Genomic DNA, 21973 nt, shown 5'->3' with positions numbered 1-21973 from the left:
TAATTTTTATGGTAACATCATATAAATATAAGAAAGAGACCCATCAATTATAAAAAAAAGAAATCCAAACAAACCAGATGGGACATGGGACCTCAAAAATAAATAGATGTAATTAATATCTTAAATGACAAAAGTAATTGATAAATTATAAGACTTTAAGAGCCCACAGAGTTTGGAGAGATGTAGGTTTTTATCACACCGAATTAGTTAGCATCTGGGTCCCTTCATTTTAACATTTTTTTTTTAAATGAGCAATTTTTTTTTTTCAAAAAAAAAAATGAAAAATGAAATTATCAAGGGATTGATGGTTTTTCGGTTTTTCTTCTTCAAAAAATAGACAAAATTGTGCCAATTGAGGGTATTTTATGAGACCGAGTCAATAGTTCGAATACAGCATGTTAGGTCTCAATAGTTTCCATATTTTTCTATTTCATTATTAATTTTATTAAATTAAACACTGAAATTACTAAAACTATAGGATCAAATCATTAATACGGTTCCACCTCCTTGAAACCGAACCAATAATTTGGTTCCATCTATTTTTTTTTTTTTGAAAAAAAAAAAAACAATCAACCCATTTTCAGATAATTAAAACTTTTATTTTCTGAAAAAAATTGCTGCAAAGGAGTCCCCATGAAAGAAAAAAAGAAGTAAAAATGATGAAAATCTTGAAATAAAAGATTGTATTTTTTTTTCATGGATGAGGCGGCGATTCACGGGTTGGAGAAGTAAAAAATGACAAAGAATTAAAGGACCGACTTTGTTAGTATAGTAGGTAACTGCTTATGAAGTTTTTCTTCCTCTGTTATATCCCTGATTCTAAAAATATGAAATTATACCGTTGAAAATTGAAATTGGTGCAGATGATTTGTTTTTAGAAGCACATTATAGGGTTGGAAATATAATTGATATTTATCTATGAAATCTGTCTCACAGAAAGTAAATTATATAGGTTTTTAAAAGTCGATGCATATACTATTTTATATCCGATTTTATGGAGTTATCTTAAATCATATTATTTTCTTTTCATATTTATTATAAAAAAATCATATATATTTTATACTTTTTGTTTATTATGAATACCAAATGGCTTATACAAGTTTGTTATTAATTTATAATTGTGAGTGTTTTGTTATTATTTAGAAAACTTATTTGTATTTTATTATTAGTGTCAAATGTACATATTTGTATGTATTTATTATGTATCCAATTTGAGCTTAGATTAGTGTTTATATGGTTTTGAAATTTGACTTCTATTCTATATAGCACTGCAAATATTTTAAGACTACTTTTCTAAAAAAAATGAAAAAAAAAAAAAAAACGTTACTCTTTGCAATGAGTGTAATTAATTGCAGAGGAAGACATAAATGAGCAAGCCCCTTGGTGCCAACAAGGTAGGAAGTAGATCTAGCACTAGGAGTATTGAGTATCGAATCGGACTGGTCCAGTCCAGGTTTTGAGATTCGTTTGAAATTAGACCAGACCGGATTGGGCCCGGTTGACCCTAAAAACACAGATCCTATCCTATCCACCAATCCACCTTCAATATTTGATTCAACGACACAGCACACCAGACAAAAAATGGGTAACATAAATTAGACGTCCCGTGACATGAGATTGAGGAAAGCAATAAACGGTCTAGCGGTGCAGTGTCCATATATTCTCGCTCACTCCATCAGTCTGACACTCACGGGATCGGTTTTCAACCAGAGTTTGTAGTTTGTAGTTTGTACTGTCCCTGTTTTTACCGATTCTGCTCGATCTTCTCCATTAATGCTTTTGTGCATGTAAGAACTAATTAAGGAGGAATGCATCAGACGAATCTGGACCGTTGTGACTGAAATGAACGGGTTAAACTATCCAAGGACTACCCGAGATATTTTACTCACATTGGAGAGAATCCAATCCAAAATTTATCTAAGACAGCAAGTATCCTCCTAGCAATGCAAGGATTACAAGTTTACAACCACACTCTTAAAATAAAGGAAAAATCAAATTTATATCGAGTTGGATTGTTTGACTTGCTTATTCATCACGTGAAGATTTTATCTACCACCTTAATTATATTTAATTCTCCAAACTCCAACAATCTAATTTGGAAAAAAAAAAAATGTATAAGAACCAAATCCACCCCAAGTTTCATGAAGCTAATGATATCTCAAATTTTGGTTGATCTGTGACCGATCAAATATTTTATGCACCAATCTCAAAGAAACAATAATATTGCCCGTGCATTTCGAAATTCGAATTGACACTGAATTAAATATGGCCCTGCTTTAAATAAACTAAAATGTTCAGTTATCTCATAGGATACAAGACTCCTTAATGAACTGGTTTTGAACTACTTGTTTGCAGTCACAGGGCATTTTTGTCTCATAGTTTGTTTTGTGAATAAACTTTTGATTGCTTCATAAAAAGTTTGAGTTGTTTTCAAACTCAGGCTGCACACTGAATAACTCTACAATGTTTCCAGGACAATGATAAACCAAAATGCATCAACATCTGATTTCATATCACCCAAGTTAACTCAAATTTTGAGTATAGATGGGGATTCTGATCAGACAGTCTACATCATCTAAACCCGAAAATTTTGAGTTACTTCAGATGATCCGGACTCTCGACCCCCCCCCCCCCCCCCCCCCCCCTCCCCATGGTGTTCACATCTCAATTATTATAATAACAATTAACTTATGTAAATCTTAGAAGCTTTAAATGCCAATTATGTAATAAAAATGACTGATAGAAATCTACAAATGACACCAGCACAAAAAAAAAACAGCATTCAATGTACTAACCAAGTTACATAAGAGTATTAATACGACTTTTATCAGAAAGAATTGAGTTTAACAATAAATGGTATGGACTTGCTCTTTTCACATTTCTGTTTCAAACCCAATATTCCAAAAACCTTCGGGTGTCATAGGAGGAGCGTACCGGTACCGATGCCTTGACACCCCCTCATGATGCTCGCATTTCAAACTGGTACCGATACCATCAGTACATTGTTCTTTCCCTTCCCCGTCTTTAGGTAAAACTGCATCATAGAATTTCTTGCACTGCTTGCACTCAATCCCCTTCAAATTCTCTCGCTCAGCCTTCTTTCTTACCGGCTCGATGAATTTGAAACCCTTTTCTTTATTTTGAATTGAAATTTTGTTTGAAGTCAAATCTTGAGTCTCTTCATCCGAGTTGTTAAAGTCCATATCTTGTGGCGGTGGAACCTGAAAAGCCTGAAAGCGATATTATCAGGTTAAAATTATGTCAGACTCGGGTTGAACAGATTGTTACATGTACCAGTCAGGTTTTAGCGATTTTGGTATCAAATATTAAAAGGCCAAATACCAGTAACAAGCAATGCTAGCAAATACCAGTACCTAGAGATGGCACATAGGTTACTTTCAGAAATGAAAACAGATCAAGTTTTGCCTTAGGTCATTCATGTTGGATCATTTTCAGGTCTAGGTCACTACAGTTTTGAGAAAAATTTAACTTTTTGTCAGATCAATTTCAGGTCAGGTGATTTCTGGGATCTGATCAGATTGGTTTTGAGGTTACCCTGCTCGAATGGATAAGGTTCAGGTTTTGGGTAAGTCTACTTTATGATTCATGTTCTTTTCAATAAATAATGTTAAGAGTGAGGCTATGGATCCATATCTTCATTTTTAAAGTCCAAACCATCAATCCGAACAACTCGACATGATTTTTTTTAGATAGGTAGAAAATCACTACCTTCAGATGGTCAACAATCTTTAGATCAAGTGATTTTGCAACTATTTAAATAATAGTAGAAAGGTTCTAAAAAATTGTAAAATTTGGCCTCCAATTACATTTATGTATTTTGCTCTCTACACCTGAACAGCAGTACCAGAGTATCAGACACTACTAAGTTTGAGTTTTGAAATAAAGTACGTACTGTTGGTTCTTCGACAGCAAGTTTATCTCTGCACGTTTCTCGAGGCACTAGAGAACCACGAGCTGAACTAGTGCTACTAATGTCAGGCTTTGATTTCCGTGCCATCTCAATGGGTGTATCAAGGAAGTCATCATGTGGGTCCGGGTCAGCCCCACATGGTTTCTGATTCGCCCTAGTGTCCCTCCATGTGGTGGGTCGCTTTTGACCCGATAAGGTTTCTGTTAGTTTAACCAAAGTGGATTTTGGGTGAGGACTGGGTGAAGTAGATTCTTTGTTGGTTTGACACCATGTTATCTTTTCTTTGTTGTCTGAAAGAAAAACATAATATTATACCTAATGCAATAAGAAGCAATATCAGGAACCAAACAGCAAAATAATATTCTAGGGTTTAATGGCCAACTCTGCATTTAATAAACCCCGCATATATACAATTCAAGCTAAGATGCATATACAAAGAAGGCAAAGTATTTACCGTTACCTGATCCAACAGTGATGATACTGAGGTTACAGATGTAATTAGAGGCTTAATAGTTCAATTTAAAACAAAGCACAAGACACCATACTTGTAAGAACTAGAATTGAATCATACTAAAGGGACTCAAAAAATTTAATTTGGTTTTACCAGAAATGCAGTTTGGGGGAGATCGAGCAGAAGTAGACATTGAATTGAGACTAAGCTTCGGTTTTCTCAGCTCAGTGTAAGGACTGATTTCCTTCGTATCAATTTCATCAAAATCTGAAAAATACATTAAAAAGGAATTGAGACTTAGGTTAGTAAAATCTAAAATTAGAGATATACATACAAGTAAATTATTAGAGTATATTTTTTCTATACTGGTACTAGTACACTAACCAAAGAACTGGATGGACCACCCCTATTAGCTTTTTTTTTTTACAAATTCATGGTTTAATTTGTGTTCTAGTACTAAAAAATACACCAAATTTACACTACTGCATTACAATAATTTCTATCTAACAGCAAAGTATCTTAGAAATATGCAAATGAAAAGGTGTATATATGCAAAATAGTAACTTGCCTTCATAGCTTCTCTTAGAAGAATGGGGTTTCACCTTTTTCTCCTCTACTGCTCTTCCAGAGAATTTCAAATTTCCTGAATTACCCTCCAATTTCCCAATTAGGTAGGTATACTGAGATTTCAAACTATTGTACCTCTCCTTAAGTGTACCAAAATCTCTTACCATATCTCTTCTCTTGCTTTGTTCAGTAACCAAACTTTGATCTTTACATTCAATCTCTTTCAACAGCTTATCCCTTTCCTCTCTCTCCTTCAACAAACTGAGTTTCAGTTCTCCAATTTGACTCGACAGGTTGGTTTCTCTCTCCTTCCACTCCTCTTGCTTTCTCTGGAATGATTTTGAATTCGATTGGAATTTGGGGAAGAGCTGGCTACAAAAGATGAGCTCAATTTGGGATACGCGATCTTTCACTTCTTGAATTGTAGCAACCAAAATTGTACTGAGACTGCATATGTATTTGAAATCGTCGGATTTAGGGGCGAAAATTGAATCAAGATTTGGAGAATGAATCGATTTCCCTTCCATTTTGACAGCTTCTCGCAAGATTTACAGAAAGCGATCAGCGACTCTCTCTCTTCTAATTTACGAGTGTGAAAGAGAAGTTTCACATCTGAAAAAACAAAAAAAACATAAGCTCCCGCCTTGGTTAGAGTGCGAATCCTCTGAGGTAACAGAATATTTGATTTTAGTTCCACACCGTCCGATCATAAATAGCACGAATGTTAAAGTTTTCCGTACGTTTTACCTCGGATCGAATAGGTCAGATTCTGATCGGATGGTTGGATATAAATTTAAATATTCTGTTACCTCAGAGGATAGGACTCGATTCGTAAAAATTTTATATTTTGAAAACATAAGGTCCCGCCTTGGTAACTGTGAGACTCAGTATCCTCTAAGGTAACAGAATATTTAACGTAAGTTCTAGACCGTCCCATCAGAATCCGCACGAATATTAAAGTTTTCCTTACGTTTGACCTCGGATCGAATTGGTCAGATTCTTATCGGATGGTTGCGATCTAAACTTAAATATTCTATTACCTCAGAGGAAGCACCCGATTGGTGAATTTTTTCTATCTTGCAAGGATTCCCTCTCAAGCCTCACCGCCAGAGTCTCAATGAGTTTCAACATGTCCATTTTAATATAAATGGAGGTATCCTTTTCTTAAGCATTGCAATCATTTTCAGATTTGGATCTCGTAAGCAAAGGACACCTCCAGTTAAATTCTTTAGGAGATATTCGTCCAGGCTCTTATGGGATGGTTTGGAAACAAACTCAAACTTTGAGTTACTTTAGATGATTTGAATTTATCATTTTCAGACCTAAAGAAGGGTTCGGTTCCTCTCCAACTTGATTGCACTAGGTAGATCTTCACCGTTCATTCCAGATTGGACGATGTAGATCTAATGTTATACAAAAGTATAAAGACGGGTAGACGGACACGTTCATTCAAATCATGTTCAAATTAAATATGATGCAACAATTGCAATTTTAATTACTGCATATGGAACAATTATTAATTAGCAATATGTTTAAAAGTATCACTCAAGTTAGAAATGATTTGTAGTTAACAATTATAAAAATATAAAACTTGAAAATTTTAAGTTGAATTAACGATCAAATGATAATATATCATTGTTACTGACATATCTGTTATGTATTATATTCAATAGTAAAATAAATAATATTTGATTTGGATTGTTTGATCTAAAATGAGTAGTTCATATCCATTTGAAAAATGTCCAGTTATTCTATTAAAAAAGAGTTCATCTAGTATTTCTTTCAGCTTATATAACATCAATTTCAAAATCTAATCTACTTCAAACGATAAATCCAAACTAATGTAATTAGTTGTATGTTTTTATCCACATTTATTAAAAAATTTAATTTATTTAATATCAAGTCAGGCAGTCAAATATTAAAGTTTTTAAGTTAATTTTAATGCATTCATTTTTTTAATATTTTTTATTGCGTGAATTGATACTACAATAACTCGAAAAAATATAAATTTTGCATATAAACACATCACTCATATAGTAATGTCCGGCTCTATGAACATTATAAATAGAAAAACGGTCTTAGCATTTAATATTTACTTATTAATGATTAGTATTATTCTCATTATTTTGATAATTGGTAGGATATTATTTTAAATTCGATGTTTGATCCGGAAAATAAATAAATGCTGTGTTTATTTGAATTTACTGACTATATCAGGACCTTGGTTTGTACTATGACTCTAAATTTATATTTTTATTAAATTTGTTTCAGAGATGATATTCTTATACCTTTTTATTGTCTCAAGCATTTTTAAAGATACAATTATATTTAAATATCAAACAATATTATTAAAGTCTTCATTACAATTTAACATCACGAAATGTTTTGTATGTGTACAAAAGATGAATTTTGCATGACATGTCATGTATTTAATTCTCACTAGATTTTTCATTTAATATCTCTTTAAATTGTACAAACCTATTGTCTCAACAAAAATAATCAATAGCAAATAAAAATAATTGTTTCTTTAGCAAAAAGAAAAAGAAAACATGTCTCTGTTAATTATGTATTTAATATTATACATCTTTATACAAATTACAATTAGAGATCAGATAAAATCAACGAATTCAAATATCTTCCTTCAAGTGCGAAAATCAAGGAACAATAAGAACAAGAAATTCAATTCAAGTTCAAGAAATTTCAACTGAACTTCGAATTAGATCGAATTAGAATAAGGAGTACGTTAGATATCCATTCGATTGGGGATACTATTATTTATAAACGAAAGTTCACGGTTTCGACTTAGGTGACTGATTGTTATGCACGGCGACTAATGTAATTTTATATTTTTGAAAATTATTAAACAATTATTATAAAAATCAACCGAATTTGATGTTTTCTTTGTTTTGGCGGGGGCCGCAATGACAAATGGCGGTCCCTAAAATTAACTGATATTTTATTTTTCTAAAAATGAAAAATAAATTAAATGTGAAATTTGGTTAAATTTTTGGGATCGAATATCTATCCCCCAGTCAATAACTACTTATGGGGATCGTTAACTAACTGAACTTCATTAATTACTTGAGGGACCACCTAATATTTGATAGATTTTATAACTGACGCGTGCAAATATGGATACCTATGCGCGCAAGTGTTAATATATAATATATCAAGTATTCATACATAAAATACCAAGTATTTCGAAAATAAACTGGACACATCATACACACATCTTTTACACGTTTTTAGAGTTGGGTTTTTTTCTCCGTTCAATCTCGTCAATATTTCTGGCGATCTATGAAGATTTTTACAAATCTAAAACCATGAACGTCTTCTACGTAATTTTCTCTTTCAAATGAGATACATGATAACATATTTTTGGGTTGTCCGTCGTGCAAGTATTCATACCTCGTCATGCAAGTATTCATACATCGTCGTGAATACCTTGTCATGTAAGTATTCATATCTCCTCGTTCAAGTATTCATATCTCGTAATGCATGTGTACATAATTCATGTATGAAGTGTTTGTACTTAACATATTTTATTAAATTTTTTTTCCATATGACACTGGATGCCATCTAAAAATATTAATATTAAGTAGTGCAAGTATTTATACATTGTCATGCAAGTGTTAGTAACTAACAAAATCTATATGGCACGGGATGATGTATGAAAGTATTAATTTCAAATATTGCAAGTATTCATACCTCATCATGCAAATGTAGTTTTTGTATCAGGTGTTTTATCTAAAAGATTTTATCAATAGTTTTTTTTTTCTTATAGCATCAGATGACGTTTAAAAGTAATATAAAGTATGCAAGTATTCATCCTCTTTATGTAAGTGTAAATAGTTCATGTATCAAGTATATGTATCTAACAAATTCTGTTAATTTTTCCCCATATGGCACTAAATGATATCTAAATGTATTAATATAAAGTATTGTAAGTATTCATATCTTCTCATGCAAGTGTGAATAGTTCATGTATCAAGTGTTTGTATCTAACAAATTCTATCAAATTTTTTTCACATGGCACTGGATGATGTCTAAAAGTATTAATATCAAATATTGCAAGTATTCGTACCTCGTCATGCAAGTGTGAATAGTTCATGTATCAAGTGTTTGTATCTAACATATTCTCTATATTTTTTCTTTTCTTATGGTACTAGATGACGTTTGAAAGTATTAATATCAAGTATTGTAAGTATTCATATCTTGTAATGTAAGTATTAATACTTATAACTGAAGTATAAATAGTTACGTTGAAAATTATCTTAATTTAATATTTTTTACAAATTATTCAGTTTGGTGCTTGATTGTATTAATACGTAATATGAAAAGTATTTACACATGTGCATTTATATATTAATATTTATGTTGTGGACCATGTTGCATGGATACATGTACGGATACCATATCATATATGATACAGATACGACGATACGACAATTTTCAAAAATCTAGAATACAAGTAATCATACCACATCGAACAAATATTTATACATTTGTAATGAAAAAATCATATTTCTAACATAACTGGATGCAAGTATGGATGCCTATGCATGCAAATATTAATATATAGAAAATCATGTATTCATATCTAAAATATCAAACAACCAAAATAACATAAAACATAATAATAACATAATGAAAGGAACAAAAATATTAACTGAGTCTTCATACTCAGATCGTACAACCTATAATTTAGAACTAAACTTTCTTTAAAAAATTATAGTGTAATTAATTAATAAAAAATATTGTTTTTTGCATCATGTTTCAGTTTTACCCATATGAGTTTATGATGAATAAAAGACAGAGAAATAACAACAACCCACTTCGTAAAGAATTATTTGTTGGTCTGTGGAAAAAACGTGCCGTGTCGTGCCGTGATTAACACACCGTGACTTTGGTCTCGTGCCGTGTTGTACCGTGACCAAGTGAACGGTGATCCGTGCTTTGACCAAAATGTCAAGAGGTGGTCACGGCGTGACTCGCGTGCCGTGTCCAAACGTAACCGGTCACATTTTTCACGTTTAACTATTTTTTATAATTTAAGTTAGTTTATTCATAATTCACCATTTGATTAAGACCTAATGGTCCTAATTATATGTGACTCACGTGATTATGACATGCGACACGCGAGTCACGTACGGCACGGAGCAGTAACATGTGTCGTGCCATTCCGTGATGGAGCCGACTCCGCTGTGCCATTTTTCTCACATTAGTCTGCAGACTATTTTTTGAGTGAACTTTTGATGGATGAAATGAATCGACAAATAGGTACTCGATAGAGATAAAACGAGATTAATAGACTACACTTCCCATTAACTATTGGAAATAAAATTGACAACTGAGAAAAAAGTTGAATTCAAAGGTGGCTGTGAGAGCGTCATTTCTTTAAGTATTTCGGTTTAAAAGAGAGCAGCTTTGACCGTTAGAAATATTAGTTAGAAAATTGAGTTCGGGGGACGATCGGGGGAAAACAACTGGGGATAAAAATCTTTATTCTAAATTTTTATATGGAAATTATTTTTATATGTACTGAAACGGAGAACTCAATCTCGCCCTAATTTTCTTTTACTAAATGTATCTTGATTTTTCTAGTAACGTGATATATATCTAATCAGTACCATTTAAAACAATTTATTTAATTAAAAATTTAGGTGAGGAGTCGCCCACACAATTTAGTTCCGAAAGTTTTAGAAACTTAATTGAATTTTAAAAAAATTAAACACTCAATTGATTTAAAATAAAAACTTAAAATCTTCATTAATTAAATAAAGAAAACCTATAACTAAAAAATTCTGAGCCAAAAACACACTTGAAAACTTGTCATTAATTAGCGAACCGGAAAGTTGGTTTGCAACAAACAAACATTTACAGTACTTTAATTCCAATTAATAAACAATCCAATATTTCTCAAATTTACAAAACCATCCAATTATCTGCAAAAATTGCATGCCAATATACAAAAGTTCATAATCTAAAGCATTGTACTCTAATCTTGCCATCTCCATGCTTTTATCATTTTGGAACAAACAGTTACCGTACCTCAGGTGATGTGTCATTTGCAAAATTTGGGAAATACTCGACGCTATAAAACATATTGTAATTTTTTATTTTTTAAATTGCAAAATGAAAAATAAAAGGGAAAATAATTAATTAAAATATTTTCACATGGTACAACATCCATTATTTAAATATATCTTAACTTCATGATCAAAGGCAGAGGAAAGAAGCGGGAATGAGAGTCAATTGACCTTTTTTTTTTTTTTTATAATTATGTATTTTTATATGATTGATCCCATATGTGTTTGACCCCCATAATTCGAAATTCTAACACCGCCCTTTCTCATAATCTAACATTAAAATGCAACATTACAATATCCATTATTTAAATAACTAAAAACAAAAACACAGATTATAGAAAACTCTGATTTGTTGTCAAATGCTCAAACGGAGTTTAAGACCTCTGTGTTCGACCTCTGATAATAATTCCAGTATAGAGTTTAAGACCTCAATGGTCGTGACCTCTGCGTTTGACCTCTGATACCACAATTAGAAAACCTCTAATACCACTTTGTTGTCCCTAACGACACCTTTTTAAAATTCTAAAACACCTTTGATATAAATATGCAAGTTAAGGTTGAGTCAAAGGTATAATAGTTAATTAGTCAAGTCAAAGTCTAAACTATGAATATAAAATGTGAAATGTAAATATATGAATTTAGAGACACTTGACACAAAAAATATTAACAGGCGAGCTCAACGGCTCTGAGTTCAACAGTGAAGCTCGTAGGCTTCGAGTAAAGGGCGAGTACCGCCCCTTTATTGTAAATTGTAATTGATTTTTTTCTTAATAACTAGGTAAATTCCTAGTCGATAATCAGTGACACAATAATTCTAGTTGTATGAAAATTAGCAATCACAATTCAAAAAATGTGTGACTATCTTCAAATTAAATAGAAAGGCCCAGGCCCAATTTACCAAATAGAGGCCTGCACTGAGGTCTTTGTTCTATTTCTCTGTTTGTAATGTCTGGATTTTAGGTGAAGCCTGGGTGGAGTCCGTGTCCATCCCAGGTACCAGAGTTCATATTCAGTGAAGTAACAAAATCTTTGAGTTTTGGATTGCAACTGTCTGATTCGAATCCGTGATAATTTATCCGAAGTGAATTGTACATATTTCGAGAGATGAATTCGAACCGTAAAACAATCTCGAGTGACGAATTCGAATTGGACGGTGTTAATCCAAAACTCAAAGATTGAGTTACTTTAGGGGATCCAGATCCAAGGTACCTGAGGTACAATTTGAATAAACGGACGTCTCAAATTAATCTCAGCCGGATCAAACTCAATCCAATGCCTATTGGAACGGTAGGAGTCTGCTTTGAGATTTGTGCCAAGTTAAAAGAACGGTCCAAATTTTCTGCTTGCACCTTACCTGGCGTGACATGGATTCCTGGGAAGTAGAGACTTTGTTGGTTAGGCACCATTAATTTGTAATATTCTCACTATTTTGATAATTGATGGAATATTTTAAATTCGATACGCTAGATACATATATTTATTAAATTGGTTTCTGAGGTGCGATTCAGTATAATTATGATTGAAATATCAAAATGTATAATACAAGTCTTAATTATAAATTAACAGCAATAAGTTTTGTATGTGTACAAAAGAGAGATGAATTTTGCATGATATGTAGAGGCCGAAAGAGTAAGAGTCAATGAGGATCAATATAATTGACCTCTATTGTTTTAAAAAAAAAATTGTATTTATACACAGTTTTCTATATAATCTAGAGTAAAGTGCTACAGATACAGTAAATTGACTCCCATTCGCAGCATCAAAATTTTATATGATTGATTTCCATTCACGATTGACTCCCATAGTCAGAAAGTCTGTTTCTGTCTCTGATGATAAGTTAGAGCTTGTTGATACCTTGCAACAGCTCGGAGTGGCTTATCATTTCAAAGACGAGATAAACTTTGTGTTTACTAACATCCATGAATCAATGCTTCATGACCTTTATGAAGTAGCCTTCCTTTTCAAACTGCTCAGGAATCAGGATGCATGGGTTTAGCGTGAATGAAGGTACTTAAATGATAATAGTTGTAAATGAAACCTTCATTTACGCTAAATCCATGCATCCTGATTGCTGAGCAGTCTGAAAAGCAAGGCTACTTCATAATTAAGGTCATGAAGCATTGATTCATGGATATGTTAGTAAATACAGAGTTTATCTCGTCCTTGAAATGATAAGCCACTCCGATCGAGCTGTTGCAAGGTATCAACAAGCTCTAACTTATCCCTCAGCAACTCTTCCTTGCATATCATTTGACGCACCACTTTCTTAAGCTTGCATACTCTTTCCTTGTTTTTACCCTGTTCCATCTACAAAAACAAAGCAAGAAGTACATATAAATGATCTAGTTTTATTAGATACAAAAACAGTAATGACTAATGACACACGTACATGCATAGGAAGATGAAACAGCATGTAGAAGCAATTGATGTTTTGTTTCTAAAAATCATTTAAAAAACAAATATATATGAAGCATGCATGGTTAATATATAATAAGGAACTAAAGAAGAGAAAGTTACTACTCTACAACTATATTTATGAACGATCTAATTCTTACTAATATGTTTATTTGCTTACATATGCATGTTGGTCGCCATTATCTTGCGACTGTATGAAGTTATCATGCCATATGGTCGGTGTATAGGGTCCCAAGTGTCGCTCAAACGTTAACCCCAGGAGACTGTAAATTTGCGTAAATACGGAACCTACAAGAAACCACTCTCATATGTGACGGGCGAACCGGGATGAAAGATGGAAGTGCAAAGCTTAAAGCCATTTATGTAAGGAAGAGATAATTGAAGTTTGTGTATATGCATGTACAACTTAATTTCAGATCGCTAGTTACACTCCTCCTTTTCCATTATTAGGTGTAGACCATGGTTTGGAAACTCGCCCTAGTCAGAACAGTATCGGTCGGGTCCGAGCCGAGTTTTGTCCGAGTTTCACGCTCATGCGATTTTTTCATCAAACCTCGGTTGAATCGGGGTTGACTCGGCTGAGTTATCCAATTTTTGGTCCGAGTCAGGCGAATCTTGACCGATTCCAGATCAATTCTCTCCCTGAAGAGCCAATTTTGCCTTTCCTTTGCGTGAAAATGAGTTTGTCGGAAAGAAGGGTTTAATTTGGAAAGAAAGAACGAAAGGAGCTGCATGTGGAGGAGATTAGAAAATGGATTCCCTTAAATAGACTTGGTCTACTAGTATGTTAAGTATAAATATTGAATATACATATGGTCCATTGTGCACCCGGAGCTACGAATAGCTATTATGGAGAGATAGGGCCACTTGCATTTAATGAATAATTTAGAGCTGCCTCCACCTTTTTCTGCTACTCTCCATTTCGGTTATCATTGGATCCGTTCATTTCAACAGTTTTTAGCAATTTGTTTATATGCTTTTGAATTATTTTTTCATGCTTTCTACTTTTTTTTATGTTTCTTTTTCTTCCTTCATTTTTCTTGTATATATTTAGTTCTTTTTTCTAATCAAAAGGATTGTATTTACTAATTTTTTCTATTCTTTTAGTACAAAACATGTTTCTACCAAAAAAATCCGAGTTATCGATCCGATTCACCCGATTCTAACCGATTCATCCGATTCCGATTTCACGGTCAAGTGACCGAGTCCGATTCCGATTCCGATTTATGAACTATGGTTCTTGTTTATCACCGATATACTCTTCATCTGGTGAGTGAGTTGACAATACATCCAGAATTGCCATCACGAGGCGGTTGCCTCTTCTTGAGCTGGAAAGCAATCCATTAGAGCATCCTCAGGCTTACTCCAGAACATTTTGAAAGATTCCGAATTGAGATCGTCATCCTCAACTGGCATGTTCGTTCGAGCTATGGTCGGTCAGTTTGGGATGTAACCATCATAGTGGTATTGACCGAAATTGATGGCTGCATGGTGGCCTGAGGTGACCCACATTCCTGGATTTCAGAATCTTGCAAAACATCGTTTGGTGTTTTGTAGTAGTGATTCACATAATTCGTGACCTACTGTTTCTTCAAGAACCTGCCTGGAATTCTGATGCCCGTTAATTATGCGGCATTTGAGAGGTTTAACGGTAGGATGCACAAGATAGAGGGGATAATAGATGCAAGAAACTTGGATAAAAATTTGAAGAATAGATGTGGGGCAGGGATCATCCCGTATGAATTGCTCAAGCCCTTCTCGGATCCCGGGGTCACTGGCAAGGAAATTCCTAACAGTATTTCTATTTGAGACAAGAAAAAACAAGAAAAAATAATGTATCCGCTATCAGTTTTAACTGAAGAAGGCTTTGCTCTGCCGAATTATACTTGTATACCTTGAGCGTTGACAGTATTATAGTAATAAGCAAGCAGTTGTTATTAACTTGCAAGTAGGAGATGCTTTCGTGATTATATATTGTTAAAAAAGCATTAAAAGAACATTAATTTGAAAATCAACTGCGCACAAATCTTGACACAAATCGAATGGCCATGCACGATTGAACATCAGAGCACCCCGACTCCTTTTCTAAAGCCAAATGCGACTCATTATGAGCTAGCTATGATAAAAATGCTCCTCGCATAGATGATCACACGAGAATTTTGCCACCATTATTTGCTATATAGCTTGCATTGCAAGTATATACATGAGGCCGTATATTTAATTAAGCACATATATGCATGCTTTCTCAGCAAACGTAAGAACGATATGGGCTATTGCATGCGCTACAGATCGAGAAATTACAGAAAATAACAAATTATAAATTAATTAATTAATAAATGATCTATTATTGCCTTCTTGGAAAGGAGCAGCTAGAAATAATGCAATAGTTTCTACATAAACCACGTGATTGTACGAGTCAATAATGCCAGTACTCAATATACACGTGCATGAGATTTTAGAATTGCTCGTAGCCATTCATTTACATACATAGATATTGTTTCTTTGATCTTGTGTGAGATTGCCTTCTTATCTTCTACTTGTATGTTTCTCGTTTCTAAAATCTGTAACCACTCATTCGTTGTAATATCACTGTTAGTACGTACGTACCTGTCTTTTCAGTGAAGGAAATAAATTTGTTCCTTGCTAGCTATAAAATTTCTTCAAATTAATGTCTTCCTCTAAAACTTTCAAAAAAGCTTGATCGCTAGTATGAACTCTTTAAGTTCATATAAACCCTTGATGGGGGAACATTGTAATACATTGGCTGTAGAAATATGATTTCAAGTAGGATGTCAAAAAGTCACGGCGTAACCAGAAACGTGATAGCACGGGCACGCATGCATGCTGATCACATGACGTGACTCGCATGTCCCGTATTGTATATTTGTGTGTCGTGACTACTCATAGTATGAAACATGTGATGGTACAGCACGTGATCAAACATGACTAGACATGAACCAATCAACATAAAATTTTATGCTATCATCTATATAGATATTTATATTACAAACAACAATCCATTTCGGACAATTAATAAATATTTATATTTTCGACATCGTTTATGTGCTGAGATAAAACGATATCATTAGTAGTGTTTTACTCCTAGGAAACGTTGTCAATGAAGTAAATGTATATACAAAGAAAACTTAAAACATTGTTCTCTTAAAACAATGTCATTGACATTATTTTACTCCTATAGAAACAGTTTTAATGATATATAACAACGTTTCACGTACTCTAAAGCAAATATTACTTAGAAAAAGTTGAAGTAAAACATCGTTTTCGTGTACGTTGAGATAAAATATTGTCATTAATAGTGATATAGTAAACATTGTTTATGTTGCTGAGAAAAAAATGCGGTCATTGACTGGGTTTAACTCTTAAAAGAAAAAAAAAAGCTGTCATTTAAAGTTTTGCCCACTACTACAGAATAAGAGATTGCACACGGACATAAATGGAGGAGCTATACGGATTTCCTATCGTGTACGCTGTGAGGGTGTAGAAATTCTTAAATAAATACACACGGATATTTACCCGTATGCGATTATAAGAGAGCTACATGGATTATTACATAAACAGCCGTGTACAAACACTTGCTAGTGTCGCTTTCAGTATTACCGAGCTACACGGATTATTACATAATCAGCCATGTACAATTCCTAATAAACATTCGTGTAGCTCTCTCAAGGCTTTCTACAATGATTTTTTTAATAAATATCCGTGTAGAGATTTCACAGATATTTCAGGTTTCCAAAAAATTACAATTTCTATATGGTTTTTATATAAAATTGCCAAAAGTACAATGTACAGTGTACAATGACCATTTCTGTAATAGGCGCCTCAGCAGAAAGCATATTGTCACTGAACGTTCACAAGTTAAATTTATTTTGTTTTTAAATGCTACAAAAAAAGGCAATCCACACATGATAATAGTAGGGTCATAGCCACCAACTTAAAAAAGAAGAAGATAATAGTAGCTCAACAGTCAAGTTTCGGATTGAATTAATGTGATGCCTACATGTGATGGCATCATCGTACCAAAATAATTATATATATATATGAGCCAAGGGCTGCCGACAACATTTTAGCCATCACATGGCTAAATTGCTAAATTGCTGCCGACAGTATTTCAGCTAAGTGCTGTTAGGGCTATATTTTATTATGTGATATTCAAACAACAAATCCAAACCGTTAGATGTTCAATCTATATTAAAATCTATTTGGAAACAAAATTTTACATTTTTTGGAATTTTTTAATATTTATTAAGCTGGTTTGAAAATTGATGTTTTCAGTAAATTTCTGCAGCATTGAAAACAATGGTTTTCAAACCAGCTTAATAAATAGTAAAACAATTCCAAAAAATGTAAACTTTGATCTCCAAGTAGATTTTAATATAGATTGAACATCTAACGGTTTGGATTTGTTGTTTGAATATCACATAATAAAATATAGCCCCGGCAGCACTTGGTTGAAATGCTGCCGATAACAATTTATATATATATAGAGAGTTTGGCTAAAATGAGCCATGGAGTAAAATGAGTTTGTGCTCCATGACACTATATTTTTATTTTGAAAATTCAAACGACCGATCCGAACCGCTCAACATGATCTCAAAAAAAAAAAAAAACCCTCTTCAAAATAAGTAGGTCCAAATGTCTCCCTCTCTCTTTCTTGAAAAGGATATGTAGTAACTCAAAATTTGAGTTTAGATCTCCCGATCGACCATTTGATCTTTTTGGATCAGACGGTTCAGATTCAAATTCAAAATTTGAGTTACCTTATATGATTTTAACTCTGACCTCTTTCTTTTCTCTACGTTGTCTGTCTTTGATTCTTGAATCACATAAAAATAGAGACAGACTTTCAAACTATAAAAATCAATTAGATAATGAAAATCAATTGTATAAAATTTTTATGTTAAGAATAAAAATTAATTTATAATATTCATAATATTTTACTATAAATCATAAGAAATTATACATTAGTAAAAAAAAATCACCAAAAACAGAGGTCAATTCATCCCGTTACATCCGTCCATGGAGTCATATTCATCTAAACTTGTCTTTATTGAGTTGTAATTTCTCTCCTTTTTTTAAATCTCGGGGAGGCTGCCAAGTAGCTCTCTCTCTCTCTCTCTATCTTTTTTGTTTACAAAAGTAAACGATGCACATTAATTGTACATGTGTATGTATTTCCCATACAGATCTGCCCTTTGCTTCGTCAATCATTTTCAGGCAGTGAATTCTCATGTGTTAATCGAACATGTGATTTTATTACTGTTCAATTGCAAACTTACTATTTTTTTTTTTAATTAAAAGCATGTAAGTGATATTCATTAATCAAGACCAGTTACATATTGCTTGGTACCGGTATATACAGTATTAGTACCAGTACATTACCTTCATTTTATCTTCTCCCTCTCCATAAGGAAAATAAACAATTAAAAATTAGGTTATAGAGAGAGAGATAGGAGGGAACCACTTACATCTTTTTTGGTGACACTGGATTACACCTTACATTTTCAAAATTTTCAAAGTCCAAACAATCGATCCAAACCGTTCAACATGATGAATATATTAAAATGTGCTTGCAGATCAAATTTTATATTTTTTTTGAATTTTTTTACTATTTATTAAGTATTTTACAAAATCACTGTTTTCAGACCATTGAATTTTTGTATACATCTTAATAAATAGTAAAAAAATTCAAAAAAATAGAAAATTTGATATGCAAGCTCATATATCTATCATGTTGAATGGTTTGAATCAACTGTTTAGACTTTAAAAATGTAGAGTGTAATCCAGTGTTACTAAAAAAAAGGTGTAAGTGAATTCCTCCTCATATATATATATATATATATATATATAGTGGCTAATATCAAAACGTTTGCACCAATCCTCCCGTGCAACCGAGTCAGTTTCCGATTTTTAAAGTCCAAATAATAAATCTAAACCGTTAGATGTGTTCTCCATATTAAAATGTGCTTGGAGACAAAATTTTACATTTTTTGAAATTTTTTTACTATTTATTAAGCCACTTTGAAAATCGCTGATCCAACGGTGACTTCTGATTTTACTGGTCCAAACAGCTACCGTTGGATCAGCGATTTTCAAAGTGGCTTAATAAATAGTAAAAAAATTCCAAAAAATGTAAAATTTGGTCTCCAAGCACATTTTAATATGAAGAACACATCTAATGGTTTAGATTTATCATTTGAACTTTAAAAATTGGAAACTGACTCGGTTGCACGGAAGGGTTGGTGCAAACGTTTTGCGGATGCTACTATTTAGATTTCAAACGAGAGCCAAAAGCTCTATGTATAAACATTTTTAGTCATATATATATATCAGCATTAAATTTTGTGCTAATTACCCAATAATATTTAATTGAAAGAAATGAACACGAGAACCCCTTGATTAGTTATCAGGGAACAGATGACAAAAAGGCTCTACAGAAAGATGAATTAATTCACAAATTGAAATCAATCATCTATATTTTAGAGGAGCCCCTTTGGGAATTGTAAATAACTTTTTTTTTTTATCAATATATTGTCAACTGGCTACTTACCAGCTGACCTTAAAAAAGAAAAAAAAAATCAGCCATCATTTGTGCAGAGTGGCAAAAGAAAAGAGAGTGATCAAATAATTACAACATGAAGTCCATGAGTGCCAGCAACTTAAGTAAATATCATTTATTTCACTAATATAAAGCAACATTTTCTTAACTTCATACTAAACCTATCAGTCATATGTGTGTTCTATTTGTGAAGATATATAACATGCCGGTTCTGAGATTGAGTAATTGTGTGAAATATGTGTACATGTGACATCGAGGTATCTTCCGAAGAATCACCAGTATCATAACCAAGGTTCTAAATAGCGTTTATTGCGTCATAGCGGAAAGCCTACAATAAAAGCTACAGCGAATAGTGTCGCTATAGCGAAAGCTATGTTACATAGCGTTTTATTTTTATTTTTATGAAAATTATATCATATATTTGTATTAAATATCAACATTATCTAAGTCTCATAAAACAATAAACAACATCAAATTGATTAAAAAAAATATAATATTCATATTGAATCAATACAAAGTCCAAATTGCGACTCAAAATATCCATAGTAATACTAATATCATAAACTATCGATCTTTTTCTATTCAAAATATATTCAGCATCATGACATAATCTATCTTTTTTCTATTTAAATTTCAAAATAACATAAACATCATGGCATAATTAACTATCTTAATATATTCAAAATATTCAAACTACCATATAGTAAGTATCATTTTGTTACTTCAAGAAATATCTTAATATATTCAATATGAGCCTTTATTTAAAGCCCATATAAATTGAAAAGAAAAAAAAAATAGCTCATGTTGCATAGCGCACTGTAGCTTCCTTATTTGATTTCATTTGATGGATCTCTCATTTAATAATTAATAATTTAATATAAAGCTTAGTACATCAATTACAAAAAAAAATCACGATTAAAATCCAATTTGAGCCTTTATTTAAAACCCATATAAATTGAAAAGAAAAGGAAAAAAAAACTCATGTTGCATAGCGCGCTGCAGCTTCGTTATTTGATTTCGTCTAATGGATCTCTCATTTAATAATTAATATTTTAATATAAAGCTTAGTACGTCAATTGCAAAAAAAAAAATCACGGTTAAAATCCAATCTAAGCCTTTATTTAAAGCCCATATAAATTGAAAAGAAAAGAAAAAGGTCTCATGTTGCATAGCGCACGCTATTTGCGCTACACACTATGCGCTAGCGGACCGCTATTACTGCTATAGCGTCCGTAGCTCAAATAGCGTGTTTTGATGCCATAACTTAGTGTTTAGGGTCCAAAAACACTATAGCGCCGTTATAGTGCGCTATTTAGAACACTGATAATAACAATGCAACACAGTTCAACGGATTTGTTGAGCATGGCGTGACCCGCAATTACACAAGAAGGTTGTGTATAAACGGGTTGAATATCTCGAGGTTGGACACGGAAAATGTGGTAAAAAAAACCGTAAATATATTTGGAAAAGGAGATCTATCTTCTTAAATCTATCATATTGGTTTCAACATATATTGCATTGATGTAATTAATGCATATCGAGAAAAATGTCTGTGAGGCCATGGTGGGGATTGAATTTTGCACTGACTATCTAGCCGGTGTAGAAAATATTGGCATTCCTAAACCTCGGCATAAGGTGGATTCCAAGAAGTTGGGAAGCTTGGATTGAAGATCATCGTTCCCACGACACAACTTTCTCGGGCAAAAATTGCAAAAAAGAAAAATCATATTACGGTGTTATTGAAGAAATTTGAGAGCTTAATTACATAGTAGTTAGAGTTCCACTATTTCAGTGTAAATGGATTAAAAATAAGGAGGTGTTAAAGTTGATGCATTTATTATTATCCGGAATGGTATAAAGATGATACATTTATTCTTGACAATGTCATCGGTACCACTGGTACAACAGTGATGTAATTTCAAAAAGCAATCAATCAAATATCA

The 21973-nt window shown here is 32.7% G+C and overlaps 1 protein-coding gene and 1 long non-coding RNA gene across 2 annotated transcripts; both read right to left on the bottom strand.

Annotated features, from left to right (window-relative positions):
* Window positions 1-2674: 2674 nt before the first annotated feature.
* On the bottom strand, window positions 2675-5491 carry LOC144549280 (protein gamma response 1). Its single transcript, XM_078298000.1, has 4 exons — window positions 4951-5491; window positions 4536-4649; window positions 3914-4221; window positions 2675-3230 (listed from the first exon to the last, which is right to left on the bottom strand). The coding sequence occupies exons 1-4, from the start codon at window positions 5474-5476 to the stop codon at window positions 2874-2876; spliced, it is 1305 nt and encodes a 434-aa protein (XP_078154126.1). The 5' UTR covers window positions 5477-5491; the 3' UTR covers window positions 2675-2873.
* A 7819-nt stretch (window positions 5492-13310) lies between these two features.
* Window positions 13311-14673, bottom strand: LOC144549643 (uncharacterized). The gene is made up of 2 exons (XR_013509747.1): window positions 13620-14673; window positions 13311-13345 (listed from the first exon to the last, which is right to left on the bottom strand). It is a non-coding gene; the product is annotated as an uncharacterized LOC144549643 (long non-coding RNA).
* Between the last annotated feature and the right edge of the window lie 7300 nt (window positions 14674-21973).

The sequence above is a fragment of the Carex rostrata genome, chromosome 35 (assembly GCF_964058835.1).
Source record: "Carex rostrata chromosome 35, lpCarRost1.2, whole genome shotgun sequence".
Classification (NCBI taxonomy): domain Eukaryota; kingdom Viridiplantae; phylum Streptophyta; class Magnoliopsida; order Poales; family Cyperaceae; genus Carex; species Carex rostrata.
This window is presented reverse-complemented; position numbering and strand designations above follow the sequence as displayed.